Source organism: Motacilla alba, chromosome 6 (genome assembly GCF_015832195.1).
Source record: "Motacilla alba alba isolate MOTALB_02 chromosome 6, Motacilla_alba_V1.0_pri, whole genome shotgun sequence".
Classification (NCBI taxonomy): Eukaryota; Metazoa; Chordata; class Aves; order Passeriformes; family Motacillidae; genus Motacilla; species Motacilla alba.
The window spans coordinates 13,008,400-13,027,905 of record NC_052021.1 but is presented as its reverse complement, the minus strand read 5'-3'; the positions used below and the strand labels follow the sequence as shown (position 1 = coordinate 13,027,905).

General features: G+C 41.1%; 2 protein-coding genes across 6 annotated transcripts in view; one reads left to right on the top strand and one right to left on the bottom strand.

The window, feature by feature from the left end:
* The window catches only part of POLR3A (RNA polymerase III subunit A), a 31,052-nt gene extending 23,812 nt beyond the window's left edge, over positions 1 to 7,240 (bottom strand). For both annotated transcript variants that reach the window (XM_038140658.1, XM_038140659.1), the window contains exons 1-9: positions 7,108 to 7,240; positions 5,991 to 6,126; positions 5,331 to 5,468; positions 4,668 to 4,839; positions 3,306 to 3,460; positions 2,134 to 2,373; positions 1,062 to 1,224; positions 727 to 863; positions 96 to 199 (exon numbers count right to left, since the gene is read on the bottom strand). In XM_038140658.1, the coding sequence (XP_037996586.1) occupies positions 96 to 199; positions 727 to 863; positions 1,062 to 1,224; positions 2,134 to 2,373; positions 3,306 to 3,460; positions 4,668 to 4,839; positions 5,331 to 5,468; positions 5,991 to 6,126; positions 7,108 to 7,151 (1,289 nt within the window). In that variant the 5' untranslated portion in view covers positions 7,152 to 7,240. The remainder of the gene's footprint in view (positions 1 to 95; positions 200 to 726; positions 864 to 1,061; positions 1,225 to 2,133; positions 2,374 to 3,305; positions 3,461 to 4,667; positions 4,840 to 5,330; positions 5,469 to 5,990; positions 6,127 to 7,107) is intronic.
* A 538-nt stretch (positions 7,241 to 7,778) lies between these two features.
* RPS24 (ribosomal protein S24) lies at positions 7,779 to 14,510 on the top strand. 4 transcript variants are annotated; one of them, XM_038140660.1, is made up of 8 exons: positions 7,780 to 7,872; positions 9,242 to 9,307; positions 9,875 to 10,084; positions 10,507 to 10,617; positions 10,739 to 10,741; positions 11,475 to 11,491; positions 13,527 to 13,562; positions 14,398 to 14,510. In XM_038140660.1, the coding sequence occupies exons 1-6, from the start codon at positions 7,870 to 7,872 to the stop codon at positions 11,478 to 11,480; spliced, it is 399 nt and encodes a 132-aa protein (XP_037996588.1). In that variant the 5' UTR covers positions 7,780 to 7,869; the 3' UTR covers positions 11,481 to 11,491; positions 13,527 to 13,562; positions 14,398 to 14,510. The 4 variants fall into 4 exon arrangements, with proteins under 4 accessions (XP_037996590.1, XP_037996588.1, XP_037996589.1 ...); XM_038140662.1 differs by lacking the exon at positions 10,739 to 10,741 and having other exon boundaries at positions 7,779 to 7,872; XM_038140661.1 differs by lacking the exon at positions 11,475 to 11,491 and having other exon boundaries at positions 14,398 to 14,495.
* Positions 14,511 to 19,506: the final 4,996 nt, after the last annotated feature.

Here is a 19,506-nt window from a genome sequence, read left to right as displayed (position 1 = left end):
TTTTAATCCCTGCAGATATAATTGCCTTCACACACCAACAGGAACAAGTTGATGGGGAGAAATAAAAAGTGAATCATTACAGATAATCATGATACCTTTTCATTTGAGTGTGCCTTTGCTGTATGAAATTGGCTCCAGGATGAACATCAGGACCATTACAGACAAGTTTCCTCATAAAATTAATATTTGCTTTGTTCACCTGTTGCACAAAGACTTCAATCAGAAACAAGCAGAACGTGTTTCAGGATCTTGTTTTTACTGATGGCTTTTGTGTTGTCAAATTTTAGGCTCAACCGACATTCCCCTTACACAGCCTCCAGCTGCTGAGGGGAACTTGCAGGAAGGAATAGAAGGAAACATCAGCCTATCTTCAAGCAGAATATCAGAGGGAAATTCAATAAAAAAAGCTGGGAGGGAAACTTAGAAATAAAAGTACCCAACCACTCCTTTATACAAATCTAGGAATGAATTGAAAGAATATGAAGCAAAACACTTAGTTCTAGAGATGTCACTCCTTACACCACATCTTGCCAGCCCTTGCCTATATCCAATACTACAGATCTTTACTTGCCAGCAGTAAGAGAACTGGCAAAGCATCAATGAATGGCATTTCAAACATAACGCAGTACATTCATTCCCTTTTAGAGTGAGTAAAGAAACAACACTGAGGTCTGACTTGGGAAAAAAAAAGGAATAGAAAAAGTTATTGAGTCCTACACTACTTACCTTTTCAGGAAAGGTCAATATTTTAGCAACATGAATAGGCACTGCTACCTCATCTATTCTCAAATTAGGATCAGGTGAAATGACTGTTCTACCAGAAAAATCCACTCTCTTTCCAGACAGATTGCCTCTAAACCGACCTAACAAAACAAAACAGTTAAAATTCTTTAGATAAAAATAGTTTTTAAAATTTTATGTTTAAAGACAGTACATTAGAACAACTTTTAAGCTACAGCACTGAAGCGCAACACAGCAGTACCAGAAGGAGACTCAGCAATAGCAAAGATTTGTGGTTCAATTACAAAAAAAGGTAATTAGAATAAATTTTTTAGACAAACCTTGCTTTCCCTTAAGTCTCTGAACAAAACCTCTGGTCCATTTTTTAGGCGCCATGTTGAGGGGTATGCCAGAGAGCTCACTATTAATGTACAGGGCACACTGCAGTTGAAGAAAATCCCAGTCTTCCATAATCATCTGTGTTTTGGCTCCTGATATCCTATGCTAAACAAAATAGTATTTCAATTCAGAAAATAAATATAACAACATATATTAAACTAGCCAAGAATTTTTCTATTATGAGTACAACTCTTCCTTTACAAATAATATAATGAAATTTCCATCAATTGGAATGAAAAAGGGAAAACTGTGAGATGATGTGTATTACTATAGCATAAGGCATATCACAAGGGAACCCAGCAAAAAAAAAAAAAATCTTTTGAATATGGGCTTTGAACAAATGCTCACAAAATTAGGTGTTTCTTTAAATTACCTTTTCCCCAATCCACTTACGCTAATATAACTTAACTGACAGGAAAATCAGTAGTTAATAGTTTTTCAATCATGGAAGAGTTAGTACTCAACTCATTTTGTCTGCCTGACAAAGGAACAGTTTTGAAAAGTGTGAAAAGAATTATTCTGGTATAAGTGCTCTTCTAAGCAAATGATAAAATGTCAAATCATCTTTTAGTCTCAATTTGATGGCTATGCTAAATGAAACATGATTTCTTAAGAACATATGGTGGAATAAATAAAGCACAAAGAGGTAAGAAAAGAGGAAGGCCTACAGAAAAAAAAACAAACAACACAAATCAATAGGTGTAATATTTTCTTTGTAAGTAACTGTGCAAAAAGTGTGACAGTCATGGGAGAAGAAAAAAAAAGAGTTAACAGACCAGATCTGAAATGAAAAAACATTTCCCTAAAGAATTCCAGCAGACCTTCAGCAGATCCTACACTGCAAACAGCCAGTCAGCCAGTTCCATCTGAAGTAAGCTTCTCCTATCTTTCAGTAATATGCCCAATGACATAGACATACAGCACCAGACTGTAAGGACTAAACCCACTTGCTATATTCAATCCCACACAAATCTTTCTGAAGGCAACAAACTCAGAGGGTGAAGGCTGACTCACCTTTTTTATCACATCATTGAGGAAAATGATCTCTGTCAGTTTCATTGTCAAATCATCCTCATTGGTGCCAGACTTCAAATCGCTCACAACAGAGGGTCTGATACACAGTGGAGGCACCAGGAGTCGCGTGAGAATCAAATCCGAAGGTTTACCTGCTTGTGGGTTCATTAGAAGTAGAGGGATGTCTTCCACTGGGATTCTTTTAAAGAGGTTCAATACTACCAAAGGATTCAGGTTTTCCTACAAAATCCATTGGGAAAATGGGAAGAAGAAGCCATCACGCCAAGTTTCAATGCTTCCCTCCTCCCCTTATTTTATTCATGTTCAGAAATAGCCTTTTTCAAAGGCAAATACAGAACTATTCATGCAAACAAAACTATGTTTTGGTTTATTTATTCTGAACCAATGCTTTTAGCATCTCAAATGTTAACTTGCTATATATTCTCTCCTTCCATTTTTTCCCTATATACACATGTTTACTTCCTAGTGTGTTGTTCCCTTGTCTCAAGAGTTAATGGAGAGTATTTCACTGTCAATAGAGAAAGCAACTCAATATCCTACAACAAACTTACAGTACATTGTATTCATTTCATTAGTATAAAATCACATTATTACAGTACTACCTAGATATTTCCCTCATCTTAGTAAAGCTACTGCTGCATTCACTACTTTTTCTATCCCAGTATGTACCTGGAGATTTTTCCAGCTTGCTAAGAGCCAAAGGAAACTAATCTGCATACAATGAAAAGCTAATGAAACAAAAAGTTAGCAAATTAAGTCTGCTCTTTCTTTCTCAATATTAAGAACTTCTGAAGAAAAAAATGTGTCCATTGGAATTAATACCGGTATTACAGTGAACCTATATATACATGGAAACTTTATATGGAGCTGTGTTTCTTCTTCCTGGTCTAGTTTATAGAAGCACAACACATTAAGAACACCCCTTTCTTTATAGGCAGGTAATGGTGTACCAGAACATGCTAATATACTAAATTTTTCACTTTAGGAAAGTTAACATTATTGCACTGGATACAAAACTTCTTCATGTATCTTTTGATATACAAAATTCTTGTATCATCACAAGAATTTGGCTGATACATTGCAAGCCTTTAAGGAGTTTTATTTCATGCACAAAAAAATTAGCAAAAAATGTAGGTTATAATAAAATTCACCTGAGCTCTTCCCAGTAAGGGTTCTACTTCTTTGTTATATTCAATGGCAGTTTCAAAGGACTGGAGAAAAGTAGATACTATTGGATCTACGACTTTCTTATTTGTCTTGTACTTTTCATGTATTATCTTCAACAAACCACACTTCTTCACAGTTCCTGCAAGGAATTAAATACGGCTTGTCTTGGGATATGATTTCAAAATAACAAAAACACAAAATACCACCAAAACTTAAGTAAGTTACAGTTCCAAAACAAGCTAAACCTTCAGTGAACACAAGAACAAATTAAAACTTCGTCAGCTTTATTAACCAGCTTCCTAAACTCACAGAACAACAAAAGGACAATCAAGTTATACCTTTTTATATGGATGGCTTGGTGTATGTACATGATGGTGCAGCCTCTGAGGCTCAAAGTAGGTGGTTTAGCCCACACCTTTACTTCAGCTTCACCTCATTCATGGCAGATATTTCTAAAGCAGAAGTTCCCACACTAAAAACAGGACTAAGAAGTGTCATTTATGTATCTTACCAGTATCTTCTGAAGTGATTTTGGAAGTGAATTATCAGAAAAATCTGACAAATATTTTCATGTCATGCAGGTAACATGATTCATAAAACTTCCACAGACAAGTCCAAATTTGTTTCACTGAAGTATTCTAACCCATCACGTAACTTTTCTAAATGCCTACTGTTCATGGCCCCTATGTGTAGACAGGGCATGTATGATAAAGCAGCTCTCTTTAATTGAGTTGTTGAACATTTCAACAAAGAACTCACAATTTTCATGACTTAGAAGTTTTAAATTACAGATTAACCATCTACTATGAATCTGTAATACACCAAGTCCTTAAACAGCAGTAGTGTGTGACCAGAGTAAGTGAAAAAAAACAAGACCAGATTTCGAAAACCCCAAACAAACTCTTACAAAAATACTCTGCCTTGAAGAAGGAATAATCTTAAGAAAGATAATTTAATTCAGTGATGCTCAGTCAAAATTACAAATGCTATCCATGCTTCTATGTGAACTGCCAGTATTGATCACTGCCAATAGCTCCAAGTATTTTTAAAAACACATTAAAAGGGTTTTTTTCTGGTCATTATTCAAGTATCAAATATTGGTTACTACCATGAAACATGAAATAATACAAGCAACTGGAAAAATGTCTGTATCCACACAAATGAGAGGTGAACAAGCATGTGTCTGGCCCTAAAAATCCAATTACCTGTTTCTTAATGAAGGACAGAGAGTACACCCAGTGGCTGTGCAATGAATGAGCATATTCACGATTTGGATCGTATCACAGCCATCAAGGTGAAAACCATCAGAGCAGATAACCTCCCGAACTGCTCATGACAATACTCACCATTAAAGGCCCCACAGTAAGGACAAGTGTTTTTCTTTCGGCACTTCTCAGACACTTTCTTTTTTAGCCCTCTCTTCTGAAGGTATGTAAGGCCAGGTCGTTTTAGGTAATCTAAAAACTGCTTTTTTTCTTCCACTGACAGCATGATGCGGCAACAGGTTTTGCAGATCATCTTAAAGGTACAAACACAGTTGTTTGAGAGACACATTCAGAGATGCAACCTCTTGAACTACAGCTTAAGTTCTCCAACACAGTGCATTTTATTTGAAAGAGATACCACTGTCTTGATTGGAAAACCAAATCACATATTGGGATATACATTAACAAGAAAATGAGAAAAATACAGTCAATGAGGCAAATCTTGAGCTAAGCTCTTCAGGGCCTTAAAAACTCAACAGAGCTTTGATTTACTTGGATGTTCTGAGAGGCAAATTATCCTGCATATATTTAATTCAAACTGGAAGATGGAATTTTTCAGTCTGAGATTACATAGAACACAACTAAGACTGTTCAAATACATGTATTTTACAAAAGAAAATGTATACAAAGATAGATTAATAATGGAATCTTATTTTGGCCTTTTCAATTACTTTCAAACATATTTTTTTCTGAAAATTTCCTTTTTTAGACGAGAAACTGACAACAAATCATGATCATGTTTACCTGTAAGATGCCTATCACAGCTTTGAAGTACCCAACGTGAAAGCATGGCAGTTCTAAGTCAATGTACCCATAATGCCCTAAACAGTCAGCCAGACTTTTCCCACAGGTTTCACAGGGACGGTCTTTTTCACTGGTTCCCTTTGGGAGAAAGAGAAAACACATGCAGAGAAAAAGTTAGCTGTAACTGATGGGATAGATACAGAACACAACAGTTTATGAGCTGGTCAGGAACCCTAGTGCAGAGCCACTCTTTTTCCCCAGTACCAGAAGCACATCAACAGCATTACAGTCACTCTGACCCTTAAGAAAAATGGCTTTTACACACAGCCCCGGCTGACACCAACAACCTGGACTCAGGCAGCTCTTGCAAATGACTTACAGACCATTAATCTATGCTGCGGCATTTTGGTGACACATGTCTCTGGGTGTGCCAGCAGTCTGGCAGAAAAGTAACTTACTGCCTCAAGAAAATGCGAAAATGCATTCCTGCCCACCGAAAGTGTGAAAAAAGTAGCTGGCATTGCAGCTAAGAGTCTGTGAAAGTAAAGACTCCTTTGAACTTACTGTGGATAAACAGCAGGTTTCCATGACGCCAACTTTTTTTTAACCACTTCAACAATTCCCCAGAAAGAGTTTGGAAAATAAAATAAAGGTTCTCACCATGCGATGGTCCAGCACTCCATACTGCAGCGGAGAGTGATGGTTGTCTTGACTATACAAATTCTTGCTGACCACTTGAATGTGAGCTTGCTGACGCATCTCTTCTGGAGATTTCATGCCAAAACAGATGTGGCTTCTAGGACAGGAAATTTCAGATGTATGTATATACATATATACATGTAGTGTGTGTATACGTGTATATATATATATATATACACATACACACACACATATATATATATATATATGCAAATCCACTTATAATGACAAGTACACCTACATGCAAGTATCACAGAAACAATTAGGTTAAAAAAGACCTCAGAGATCACTGAACTCAACCTATGACCAAACACCACCTTGGCAATTAGACCACAGCATTGAGTGCCACAACCTTAAACTTCAGGAGCTTTCCTTAAACACCTCCAGGGACCGTGACTCCATCACCTCCCTGGGCAGACCATTCAATGCCTAACCACCCCTTCTGTGAAGAAGTTCTCCCTGATGTCCAGTCTAAAGGATCCCTAGTGCAACTTAAGGCTGTGCCCTCTCATCCAGCCACTGGTTGCCTGGGAGAAGAAAGCAATTCCTAGCTGGCTACAGCCACCTTTCAGGTAGTTTTAGCAAAGTGATAAGGTCCGCTGAGAGAGAAGGAGACCTTATCAGAGACCTTATCTCTCCTCCAAGCTGAACACTCCAGCTCCCTCAGACACTTCCCCCACTAGGGCTGGTGTTCCTTCAGCAGCTTCGCTGCACTTCTCAGGACCCCAAAGTACTCGAAAACAATGCTGAAGTGGCTAGGTTGATTCACAACATTGCTAAAACAGGCTCTTTGCAGATAACTATAAAACATAAAGCTACTTTACTGTGAGTTGGTGTTTTTTAACTGAGGGATTTATCGACCTTCCTGGGCATGCCCACAGCTGGACACAGGCACAGCCACGCGCGTGGGAGACCCCAGCCTGTGCTAGCGCTCCTAGAAGCGGAGCAGCGGTGCCATGAGCCGTCCACCGCGGCCTTCCACGCCAACACTCTCCCGGCTCCGGCTACAGGGGTTCTGTCCCCCTCAGTTCTGCTGCTCCCCGCCTCAGCCCGCGGGCAGCGCACGGCCCCCACTCACATTTTCTTGGCCACATCGGTCTCCCTGAACTGCTCCTTCACCATCGCGGCGGCGGCGCGGCCCGCGCGGCTGCACGCGGAGCCTGGGCCGGGGCGCTCAGCGCGGCCTCCGCCCGCAGCGCCCCCTGCCGGCACCGCCGCTGCGGGGACAGCGCCGCGGAGAGAGCCCCCGCAGCCGCGCTCAGCGCACAGCGAAGAAACGGCTCCTCGTGTTCCGGGGGAGCTTCCCGAGCATCACCGCCCCTTTGCCTATTACCCGGCACCACGGAGCCGAGCCCGGCTCCGCTCTCTCACTCCCCTCCTTGTCTATGAACATGAATGAGGCTCCCTCTCAGTCGTCTGCCCCGAGGCTGAAGAGGCCCAACTCCCGGAGCCCCAAGCAACTCCTCAGCCAGGCTGCGCCGCCACGTTCGGTCCGTGGCTCTGCGTGTCCCCACAGCAGCCCGGGGTCACCAGCGGCGAGACCCCCCGGGCGCACGGCCCCGCGGCACAGCGAGCACAGGGCGGGGCTGAGCTCGGCTGAGGCCGCCCCCGGCGGTCACGGAGCGGCGCCCGGCCCGGGACACGGAGCTGCCTCCGCCCCCGCTCTCATCAGGCGCACCAAAGCCGCGCCCGCTACTGTCTCCTGCTAGAACCGGCTCTGAAAGAGACAGCCCCACGCACAACACCACCCCTGGCGGAAGGACCCCGCGCCGCCTTATGATTGGCCGCGGGGTGGCGCCGATCCTTTTCTCTTCCGGTCGCAGGAGCCGCGGTCGCAGCCATGGTGAGTGCCCGGGCCGAGCCGCGCCATCCGCCCCGCGCCGCCGCCATCCGGGCCCCGCCGCGCCCCCGCACCGCCGTGCCCCGCCGGCCCGGCCCGGCCGCATCCGCCCGCCGAGGAATGGCGGACACTGAGCTCGGGCTCCTGCGGCCGGACCGCCGCGCGTCCGTGCCCGCTGGTAGCAGCGAGCCGCGGGGTGAGGGCCGCGCCGTGCGTTCGGCCGCGCCGTGCGTTCGGCCGCGCCGTGCCCGTGCTCGGTCAGAGCAGCCCCGCGCTCTGATGGTGTGACAGCGGTGTGCCGCTGCCGCTCTGCGGGGGCTGCCGTGGGTCATACCCGCCTTAATCGCGGCTGCTCCTGTCTGAAAGCCCTGTGGAAGCAGTGGCGTGCTGGGCTTTCAGAGAAACTTTGCGTTAGGGAGAGTGTGGCCAGCAGCTCGAGAGAGCTGATCTGCGCTTTTCTCAGCCGTGGTGAGGCTGTATCTGGAGCGCAGTGTCCAGGTTTGGTTGGACTCCTCAGTCCAGGACAGATATGGGGCTCCTGGAGCGGTTCCAGTGGAGGGCAGTGGGGATGGTTGGGGGACTGGAGCACTTCTCTTATGAGGAAAGGCTGAGAGAGCTGAATGTTTTCAGGTCAAGAAGAGGTGGCAGAATGGCGACCTTATCAATGTCTATCAGTGTTTGAAGGGGGGTAGCAGAGGATGCAGCCAGGCTCTGCTTGGTCGTGCCAGGCAATGGTACTCGAGCCCAGGAAATTTCACCTGAACATCAGGAAGAGCTTCTTTACTGTTCTCATGTATGCTCAGTCACTCTGTTCTCTATCCTCACTTCTCTTTCACCCTGCCCTTTACCCCCACCCACTGCCAAGTCCTTACTCTGAGGTCAGGTACTAGCACACCAAGTGCCATGCTAAGTGTGTCATTTACTGAAAAAACTGGCTAAGCTTTTCAGGACCCAGTGACCTGTTTTTCCTTTCAGCCAGGAGCATCCAAGAATCTTGGGTGCTCCCTTGTCCTTAGGGGTGGGAAGCCATAGCAGCAGTAACATTTGGGCTTAGAAGGAAACTTGTCTTGTATTGTTAGAGTACTTGGGATTGAGATCCGTGTCTTTTAGTAAAAGCTGCTTCAGCTTTTCATGGTGGTGAAGGCGTGTATGTTGCTGTGGTGTTTGGAAACTGAGGATGACTTTGTCAGTTTCTCACTGTATTTCTTAAAGGTGTTTTCTGTAGCCCAAGGCCAGCCCACTTGGGTTGTGAGCTCACTGTCAGTGTCTCAGACTCCTGACCGTTGTGGTACCATGCATTATTTATGCTCATATTCAGTTCCTGTTGCATTTGTAGCTATTGTTTTGTTTTATTTAATGTTTTCTTTTGCAGAATGACACAGTGACCATCAGAACCAGGAAGTTCATGACCAACAGACTTCTGCAGCGCAAGCAGATGGTAAAAGACTACAGAAAATTGCCTTTGTTTGTTTGGTGGTCCTGAGCTGGAACAAGGTTTACCTGCTCTAAATATGGGGCCCTTAAAATCTCCAGGGTTCTCCATTAAGGAATTGTAAGAGCATGTGGGTTGAAGTATGTTGATATATGCTCAAGGTAAATCTTGATGGTGAAGTTGTACCAGCTTGAGACTGGATGTTGAGGAAAATTTCTACACCTAGGGGATTATTAAGCATTGGAGCTGGCTGCCCTGGGAAGGGGCTAAGTCATCTTCCCTGGAGGTATTTAAAGACATGTAGGTGTAGCACTTGAGAACACGGCTTAGCGCCATTGAGACACTTGACAGGTTTGGATCTACTATTGGATTTAATGATTTTAAAGGTATTTTTCAGTCTAAATTACTCACTGAAGCCAGAAACTTCTGAACGCTTTTGTGTCAAATGAATAATAGTTAGTGCTTCTAAGGTGGGCTACTTTTAAGTGTTGGGCTCATGGTGGGACTGAAGCAGCTGGTGAGGCTGTGTTCTGGATATTGACCTTTTACCTGCTTGTTTAAATTCTGTCTTAGGTGATTGATGTTCTTCATCCTGGGAAGGCCACAGTCCCCAAAACAGAAATCAGGGAAAAGCTGGCAAAAATGTACAAGACAACCCCTGATGTAATTTTCGTCTTTGGCTTCAGAACTCACTTTGGTGGTGGCAAGACAACTGGCTTTGGCATGATCTATGATTCCCTGGACTATGCAAAGAAAAACGAACCAAAGCACAGGCTTGCCAGGGTATGTTGTTTTCTGGTATCTTGAAAACAGGATTTGCATGTGTAAAAACTCAGGTTTTGTGCAAGTACAGTTGAATGAGAGCTCCTGAAATAGCACGTGTTAACTTCTGCATTTGAAAAATAGGCTAAGTGTGTTTTTATTCTATATTACTAGGGAATTGGGAAGGCAAAACTGATATTACCAGAGGTGTTTAGCAGTAACTTTTAGCAAAACACTACCAGAGGTCTAAAATAAGCATAAGAAATGGGGCAGATCCATGTCCCTCTTCAGTGTTCTGTGTTGAATCATTCGTTAATGATCTTGCTGTTTAGTTCATATTTCAAATTTAAGCTGTATTTGAACATTTCAGAAATAATAGAACTTTTTTGTAGAGTTGTTAGTAGAGAAACAATGTTAAAAGAATTTTCCACTGTTTTTAATAGCACGGCTTGTATGAAAAGAAAAAGACTTCCAGGAAGCAGCGCAAAGAGCGTAAGAACAGAATGAAGAAAGTCAGGGGCACAGCCAAGGCAAATGTCGGTGCTGGCAAGAAGGTAGGATGAGAATATCTTTTAAGCTAGAGTGAGCATATGCCTTTGAAATGTTGATTATGAATTCTTCAACAGAATAACATTCTTTTTCTTCCATTTTTTCACCTGTTCTACTGGATAACAGAAGGTAAACTGTGTGTTGTATAGCTTGTCATCAGCTCAGTAGCTTAGTTTTGCTCCTCACTGCTGCCAGCCTAGCTGATATGACATAAAACAATGCTTCCTAAATTACTGTTTACTATGTCACCGTTAAATTTCATAAATCTAACAGTGTTGCTCTAATCACATAACTCAGTCTCGCAATACACGCATTAGATGATCTTAACACTTGTTACTCAGGCTGCCTAAACCCCTAATGCTCACTGCACCAAGTCACTGTTGGTATGGTGTTCCTTACCGAGGTAAGTTTGTTAAGGATGTGTGGCGTAGGCAGTGAGGACAGTGTGTAAATAAAAATTAGGTAGATATAATAAAAATTAGCCTTGGGGTTTGAGGGACTGATGCCCAAGGTAGTCAAGTCTTCCTCTGGTGAGGCTGGACTGATGGAGCTCTCCTGGGCTGTGGCTACAACCTGGTACAGGCAGGTTAGAGGGAAACAGATTTCTTCTATCACGAAACAACCAAAGCTGAGAACTAGGTTGGGTGGGAAGCCAGTCACTTTCCTGCACAGTGGTCCATCTTATGATAAAAATTAAATAAACTACTCAGGCAAGTGGGGTTTTTTTCAGGTGTTTTAGCAAGGGGAGAGAGGGTAATGGGTTTTTATGCTTAGTTCTGTAGCTGTGAAAATTCATTGATATCTTGAACTTTAGTAATCTTCACTTTTGCTTTTTTCCTACTTTCTTGGAACTCTCCATCAGAAATGAAGTATCTGCAGGTACTGGAAATGAGCATGGATTTGGTGCCTGAATTATACATCACTGAAATGTGTCTATCCTTTAAATTGAAGCACTGTACTGCCTTGTATGCATGTTTTGATTTAAACTTAGATCTGTCATGTGAGGGTTCACTTAATTACATAATGAATTTTATTCATGTCACTTGGAAGTAAAATTTGGCTAGTAGCAAACCAGACTTTTTGAAACTAGTAAATCAACTTTAAAATATTTCCCAGTGAGAAGAAATCTAAGAAACCCAATGTTGTTGACTCGAGGCATTGGTTCAGCCACCGAAGGATCTGATTCCAAGTAGTACAGTGCAACTGCATGTGTAACTTGACTGTTGTGTGAAAGTAGTGGTGTACATGAAAGCTAAGTCACATCACACTTGGTGCATTTGAGATGCTGCTTGGAAATGGCACATTTGTCAATATTAAACGGTTTTTAACTATTGCCCTGCAGTATCCCAAGTTAAGACACAAATTACAGTGGAATTGGAAATCTCGGTGAAATTACATTTTGTAGTTAGTGTGGAGGTGAAGTTCTTGTTATCCCTGGATGGAAAGGAACCAGTGTTACTGACAGTTCCTAGATCAGGGAACTACTCTACTAGAAAACATTAGGAGCCTTCTTCCTTTGTGCTTTAATGCTGTTTTAGTCATGGACCTACAATGGTTTATGGCACAAAATTAGCATTTGGTATAGTAGTAACACCTAATGTACACACTTCTGTCAGTGGCAGAGGAGTCATTTCGTGTTGCACCAATCCCAGTAGTATTAAGGAACTTCTTCCTTTTAAGACTTTTGCACCTGAAGGTAGCTGGTTTTGAGTGTTAATGAAAAGTGATCAAATGACTCACTTGAATTATTAATGGTGTCCAGTTCATAGAAGCTCTTAAAGCATATCAGCAGTTCAGAAATTAAAGGCAAGGATCATGCCCTGTGCTGATTACATAGGAGATGTGACTTCTGTATCAAGTGCTTGTCAAACTAATGTGTAGTCTTAGTAGTAGGTAAACTGTGCTTTTGATTGGAGATACTTTGATGTCTTTTAAAATAATCTTTCAGCTGATAAGCATGCATGGGTTAGATGTGACTTGTTATCAGATTTGTTAAATCTTTGTGTTGTCACTTTAGATAAATTATTTTGTGCACTTCCTGAACAACTTACTTGAGAAAAATTCTGTGCTGCATTATAGAAAAACATTTGTGAAACACACTAAGCTTTGTCTTCAGAAATGCATGTTTAGAGATTATGATGTGGTATGGTTCATCATCCTTATCACAGCTGTGTGGAGGAATTTTTAATAGGAGCCCTGGAACACATTTTTGAGTCCACCTACAGAATCTGTGAGAATTATTTTACCTCGTAAATGTATCAGTACTTGATTCTGAGAAATGTTTTGGCAATTACATATGACGTAGACATGAAAAACTAAGACAGAACTATGCTGATGTCTTGTTAAGTTTTCTTTGATGCTTCCTTTCACTTTTCCCATTCTGTTTTCCCTGCAGTTTCAAGAGAAGTATTTTCAAATATTTTCTGTTATTTAATATATTCTGTGGCTCTAGAGCTTGCTGAGCTTGCTAAAATTTGGAACAAGAATATGTGGATGTGCCTCACCTGGTATTTGCATTCAAAATAGTGATACTGAAATGCAAAAAAATCCCCTCCCTCCCTCCCTCCCTTTTAATGTCACAGCTGTAGCTGTGACAGCCTGTGACAGGTGGGGCTGTCAAACAGAAGTGTGGATGGATAAGCACTTGGAAGCCATTGTAGCCTGTAGGTGTGGTGTAATTGAGCAGGCAGTTGCATTCTGAGCATTAGTTAAGCTCTAAATAGCTGTTGGGTTTAAGGGAGTAAGTGAAATCTAAGTCTCTGCAGTAGTCAAAACTTTGAGGGTTTCCTATCACATTGCAATGTGGTTAATTGAAAAAAGCACACGAGTGTCAGTAAAAACCCTCAAAGCTCAATTTTCTACAGTAGTAGAATTTAGATAAAATTCTTACTAATTGATGCTTTTTCTTTTTCAGTAAATGAACATTCTTCAGGTGGAAAACAGATAACAGGTATGCCTTGAGAATGCTTTGTAAGGGCAGGCATTCAGCAGTGCAGGCATTACAATAACAAGCCTGAGGTTCATTTGAGCAAAGACTGTGGTACCTGCGCAGACACAGAACCCAGTGCAAGAGTTTAAGTCTAAGGATATTTACAAATTGCTTTTGCACTTATTACTGAGTTGGTAGCTTATGTGACTTTGACTTGCATGAAATACTTGTATAGTATTACATTAGGTACTTAAGATTTACTGTTACCAAAGCTGCTGATTGTTCAGTCTTACTGTGAACAAGGCTTATATTTTTCATTTGTAGGTATGCTAAAGAGGATAGACATTTGAGTTTGTCTAAAATAGATTTAAGTAGCATGATAGCTATTTTTGGAATGGATGTATGTTATTTTCTTACAGGTACTCATTTCAAGTAAAATACTTACAGGATGCTCTTACAGACAAGTCAGACTACATTTTTATATCTTTGCTGCAGGAACCTAAGTGCTGTGGTCAGTAACTGCTCCAGAAAAAAACTGGTTTTATTACAAATGGTCTGAGTGACTCAGTTGGAAGGAACTTAAACAGTCTGTCTAGGAGCTGATATAGGGAGTGTAATGTCTCAAACAGAAAGCTGTCAAAGCAGTTGTAGCTTGTTGATCTCTTCTGCAGAATTGCTATAATTTAGGCTCATTTATTCCCATGGCAGTGCTGGGAAATTTTGAGCTTTATGCTCTTACAAGAAGAGCAGTGTGGTTCACCTTACTTGTTTGAGAACCAGTTTTTGAGGCTTTATAAAAGCACAAGTGTAAAAATTGTTTTAATTGTGTGTCACTGATCTATTTTTTCCTTTACAGGCAGCATCATTCTATGAAGAAGTATAGAATGAATTACTCTGGAAAGCAGAAGCTGCTCATCTGACTTTAACATCAAATAAATTCTGTCAATCAAATACTGGTTTGCCTTTTAATTTTGATTGAAAAGCTACCGTTCTGTAAAGTTTGAGAAATTCAGTATAGGTGTACTATTTGCACTGGATTAAAATCTTTTCATAATTAACCAAGTCTTGTTTTGAGTATCAATCTGAAGTGATCCACAGCTTCCTACAGGTAGTAGTAGGAGCTAATTCCGGGCAGGCAGTGTTGGAGGTAGGCATGCTCCTGTTCAAACTGTGTTTAGAAAGTCCTTTTGTTTGGCTGCCTGTTTTATATAGCCCCCTAGAACATAGAGGAAGAGAGAACCAAACATGCAGACAGAGACGCTCAGAGCTTTCTACTTCCACAGTTATAGTTTTGGCTATTGAAAGCATTAGGAAGGATTTGTCTTGTCTTCCTGAGTTATCAGGACAGGCTCTAGGTCTGTCTCTGGCCTGCAAGCTGTGTGGCAGCTTAATTCCCCTAATAACCCCTAGTTTTTCATCTGGTAGTGTTACAGGAGCCATTTAAGATAGACGTGTGGGCAGGTGCCCGCTGCAGGTGTTTTGAGGAGTATGGAAAGCAGAAATTCTGTACTTGAAATAGGAGTGAAACAGACTGGGCACCTCTAGCAACTGTGTTGAATAAGACTCTGACTTTTTTACCTAAATGTGGTATTTTTGAATTGCACTGCCTTTGTACTGGGCAGCACATTGTAAGACAGGTCAAGTGCTTTTAGTGTTTGAGGGAGAACACCAGCACTACCACAGCTGAGTTGTTAAAGGGTTTGAAGGGGGATGTACAAGATCTGCAAAGTATAGATGAAGCACTTAATGCCTTGAGTTCAAGTCTTGAACTAGTGGGGTTGCTTGTGTTCAGCAGCATCACGCTGTTAGCTGTACAGCTCGCATAGCTGTGGTGCTGCAGTAAACCTTTCCCATATATAATGTTCAGCATGAAAGGAGAGTGACACTATTTAGTGTAATTGAACAATCACTAGGGGGTGGTGTGAACACAGCAATACAAATACAAGGAAGATGCACAGCAATTTTTCATAGAATAGGCTGAAAGGAGGCCGAATTGTCCCCTGCCAAAGGGGTCAATTTCTTTGAAAACCTGCATTAAAAATAGTTGTGTGAAGGAGCTGAGACATGAAGTGATATGCTTGTTTCACTCTTGGTTTGAATTCAATGGAAACCATCTGTTTCAGTGAAGACCATAGAGTTCGTGTTTTCCAAATGTTTACTACTTGAAAGCTGGCACAAATTCTAGTTGCTCTTTTCAGAAGCCTCCTAACTTTAGTTCTATGCAATCAAGAAAGGATCTAAAAATAAGTGCTTGCATAAAGGTATGTGGCATAGTTCCTTGTGTAGGATTGGTGTTTTCGTAGTAAACAGTACTGTTCCATGGGGGTCTGCCTCCAGAAGAAATTCTTTCTGGAATCTGAGTACTGAAGGTTTCCTTCTTCAGCTTTGTCGTGTCTTACATTTTATTTGATACAGATTTGTTTATGTGGGTAGTACAGTAACACTGCAAAGCAGATGGATTGAAATAGTTACAGCTTGGTGCCATATTACTGGAATCTTTGTGCTTCAGCAGTCGGGATTTGTACGCACATCTTCATGTAGGTTTGCTCTGCCAGTGTTTGCCTCTGCACTCCAGTCTAAGCAAGGTGTAGCATGTTTTCTGTAATTCAGAGGTTTAATGCACATGTCATGCTGTGAACACTCTAGGTTAATCCCCTTTCCTGTGGGAGGTAAGACAATTAAGTGGAACTGGAATCTTCACTTTTTTCCCTACTGTGTGCTGAAGGAACCCTTTTATTTCCTGCTGAACTTGGCACATCCCATCATTTAGAGATAGTAGCTTTGTCACTGTTGCCTGCTTGCCCTGGCTCTCATATTTCAGCATCTCAGTAATTTTATCTATTTAACAACAGTCTGGAATCTGGATTAGAAGATGAAGGAATTTTGGAGAACAATTTCTGAATTAATCTGGTGGTGAGCAGTCTCAAATTTATATATGTGGAAAGACTTGTATTAATCACTGTTTACAATGGCTAGGGCTTGTTGAAGTTGCACACACAAAAAATCTTGGTGTTTTCCTGTAGGAAGGACTCAAAATTGTATAGCAGGCCTAGTAAAAGCAGAGATTACTGTTCTGGCTGCACAGAAAAAGAGAGTTTTCATAAAGATGAAAGATGGCAAAGTTTGGCACCACCTGGGTGCAATGAGGTGGTTCTGTCTAAGGAACAGCTAGTAACAAGTTTGATGCAAACTATTGAGGGGAAGAAATGAAGCTGACCAACAGTGGCTTGAAATAAATGAGGCATAGTATGCTTTGAGAAGACTGCAGTACCAACAGCCAACAGTCTTTGGGCTATGTGAGTTCTATTGATAGAAAATGTGTCATTTAAGGACTGAAGTATGTAGGTCACTATCAAATCTGCTTGCAACAGTCAGAAGAAATTAACTTGTTCATATTATTTTAGTCACTTCCTATTAAAAAAAGAGTTTTAATGTCATTGGTTTCTTACACAGAGGAAATAGAATGTTGTCCGGGAACAGCTGTTGGTGATACTAGATTCATATAATAAGTTTGAAATACCTGTTGTGAATGCTTCCTGCTCATGTGCTTCTATTTGAGCAAAACAAGATCTAGTGAACCTTTTTTTGGATGGGGTTTTTGGTACTGCTAAGAGATGATCTAAAAGTAGTTAATTATTTTTTCTATGAATACTGGTAAAATTTCATTGGAGCAGGTAAATTTTCCAAAGGTGGCAAAAATTTCTTGTGTTCATTAATGTCTCTAACAGGATAGCAATAAGATTAAATTATTTCCATGAACTTATTTGTTGTAATGCATCTAAGATGTAAAAGGGAAAGGTTTGAGTAACAAATCAGTGTCAGGAGTAGGCACATCCAAGTACATTAATGTCTTCGGACACCTTCATTATAACGGGATTAAGTGGAAACTTGAGTTTGTTGCTAACATTTTTGAATTCTAGTTATGTCTTGAAAACATTCCCTGGGAAATTTTGCCCACATCTCGAATTCCGTAAATTTGCTCCTTATTTATTCTTCTCTGTAAAGGCTGTGGCTAATGAAAGAGCTGCAGAAGTGGCTAAAAGACATCCTCTGTGGTAGAAGGTAACTGTCATTTCCAAGGGCAGGCCATTGGCAGCCAGTGCTGCTGACAAAGCTCCATCTTCTCTCTGTGGCTGCTGTTCATACACAGAGATCTTAGGTAAAGTCAAGCAATGTGCTGGGGCAGAGGATTCAGAGCACCTGTGCCTTCTCTTAACATAGTGGATGTTGCACAACCAGCAAAAACGATGAGTGCAATGCTTCACTGGGGTGGATGATAACAGTTTGTACTTGTGTTCATTGGGTTAAAATACAGCTGTTATTTAATGAAGCTGGCCAGGCTGCACACTGACCCCCATTAGGAGAAACATGCTTCGCTGCCTTTCATGATGATCTGATTTGATTGTACTGAAGCTGCTACCCTGCTATCATTTTCTGTCAATTTTTGCTAGCCTGTTTGTTAAGCCAGGCATCATTTGTGTTGATTTGATAACAGGTTTCAATCACTGATAATAAAACTTTTCTGTGACAGATGACCTCAGATCCATATCTCCTGCACAGTGTTGGCTGTAAGTAGAAAATTGGGACTGACATTTTGCTTTTTCAGTGTTTTTTTTTGGTCTGGTTTAACAGTCAATGTAAAAATTACAATAAAAACAGCTTAATATTTTTAAATTAAAAGAGTGGGAACAGTTGAATTCTTAAAATGTCGGTCAATAGTTCTTGCATAGCTTGTTTCCCTGTTCTCTTCATACTGTGATGGATCCTGCCACAGACAAGAGGTGAAATTAAGCTTTTGGGTTTTGTTTTTTTGTTTTTGGTTTTTTTTTGGTTTTTTTTTTTTTTTTTTTTTAGGCAAGTAGAATGATATCAGAAAATATGCAAAATACGAGAACTGAGAGATTTTATGTTTTAAGTATTTATTTTAATTGATCAATTCTGGTTATTGTAAAGAGGTTGATTTAGGCCCTATTTCAGGGCTTTACAAAAGGAAAGAATAATGTAAGGACCTAGGACTGGGAGATCCTGCTTCTATTCACACACTAATACTAAACTTGTATGTTTTTGAAGAATTAATTAAACTGAGAATATATTATTCCTAGCATTGAACTGCATGGTGCTTGTAAAAACAAGCACTGAAGGACTATACTCATGCATAAACCACAGAAAACAGTGAAATTGAATTGTCTAGAGTCAAAGAAATGCTGAAAAATAAATATCTGTCATTAAACACTAGGTGCAATATGCATATTTTTTTTCATTTTTATTAAACATTAAAATCTTCATTTGTGTTGATATCTGTTAATTGCCTTTTGTGACTCTGACTTGTGCTTTTGAAAAAAATAAATCTCCCCTCAGCAAGGTGAATACTTCATTTTGGTTCAACAGTGTTTTGGCTCCTGGCAATACTTGGTTGGTATGAAGTGTCTGATGACCTGGGTGAAAGCCTCAGTGTAGGACTAAAAAATACTTTTACAGAAGCTTTAACGTGGTGTGCTGCACAGACAGACCTAGGGGAGCCTCCTTAGTGAAACCTGTCCTGCTGAAGACAAGTGAGGCGCTCCTGCAGACCTGGCAGGATGTCATTGGACCACCTTACAATTCCCAGGACAGTGCCCTTCATATCTGCTTTAAGGTCAGCCTTGAGTCAGTCAGATCATTGGACAAGATGATAATTGTAATTCCCTTCCAACTGAAATAGTCTATTCTATGTATTTTTACAGAAGTATATTTGCACTTATGCCTTTAAAACAGAGAGGCACTTAAAAAAATATCTTCCACTTTATTCTTCTGTGCTTTGTGTGTGAAGTGGGAGCACTGGAACATTCCAGACTTAACTGTGTGGGGATTAAGTCTTGTCAGGGATGATAGATAAACATAATTTTGTACCCTTTTAGTCTCACAGCTCAGCTGTTCCCGTAACTGGCTGCCTACCTAGCGGCATTCTTCTCTGAGGTTTGTATCT

Bases quoted from the DNA above. Each gene is read 5' to 3' on its own strand.
- RPS24 (XM_038140660.1), top strand. The intron at 9,308-9,874 runs GTAAAAGACTAC...ATTCTGTCTTAG, and splicing joins TTCTGCAGCGCAAGCAGATG to GTGATTGATGTTCTTCATCC. The intron at 10,085-10,506 runs GTATGTTGTTTT...TGTTTTTAATAG, and splicing joins CAAAGCACAGGCTTGCCAGG to CACGGCTTGTATGAAAAGAA.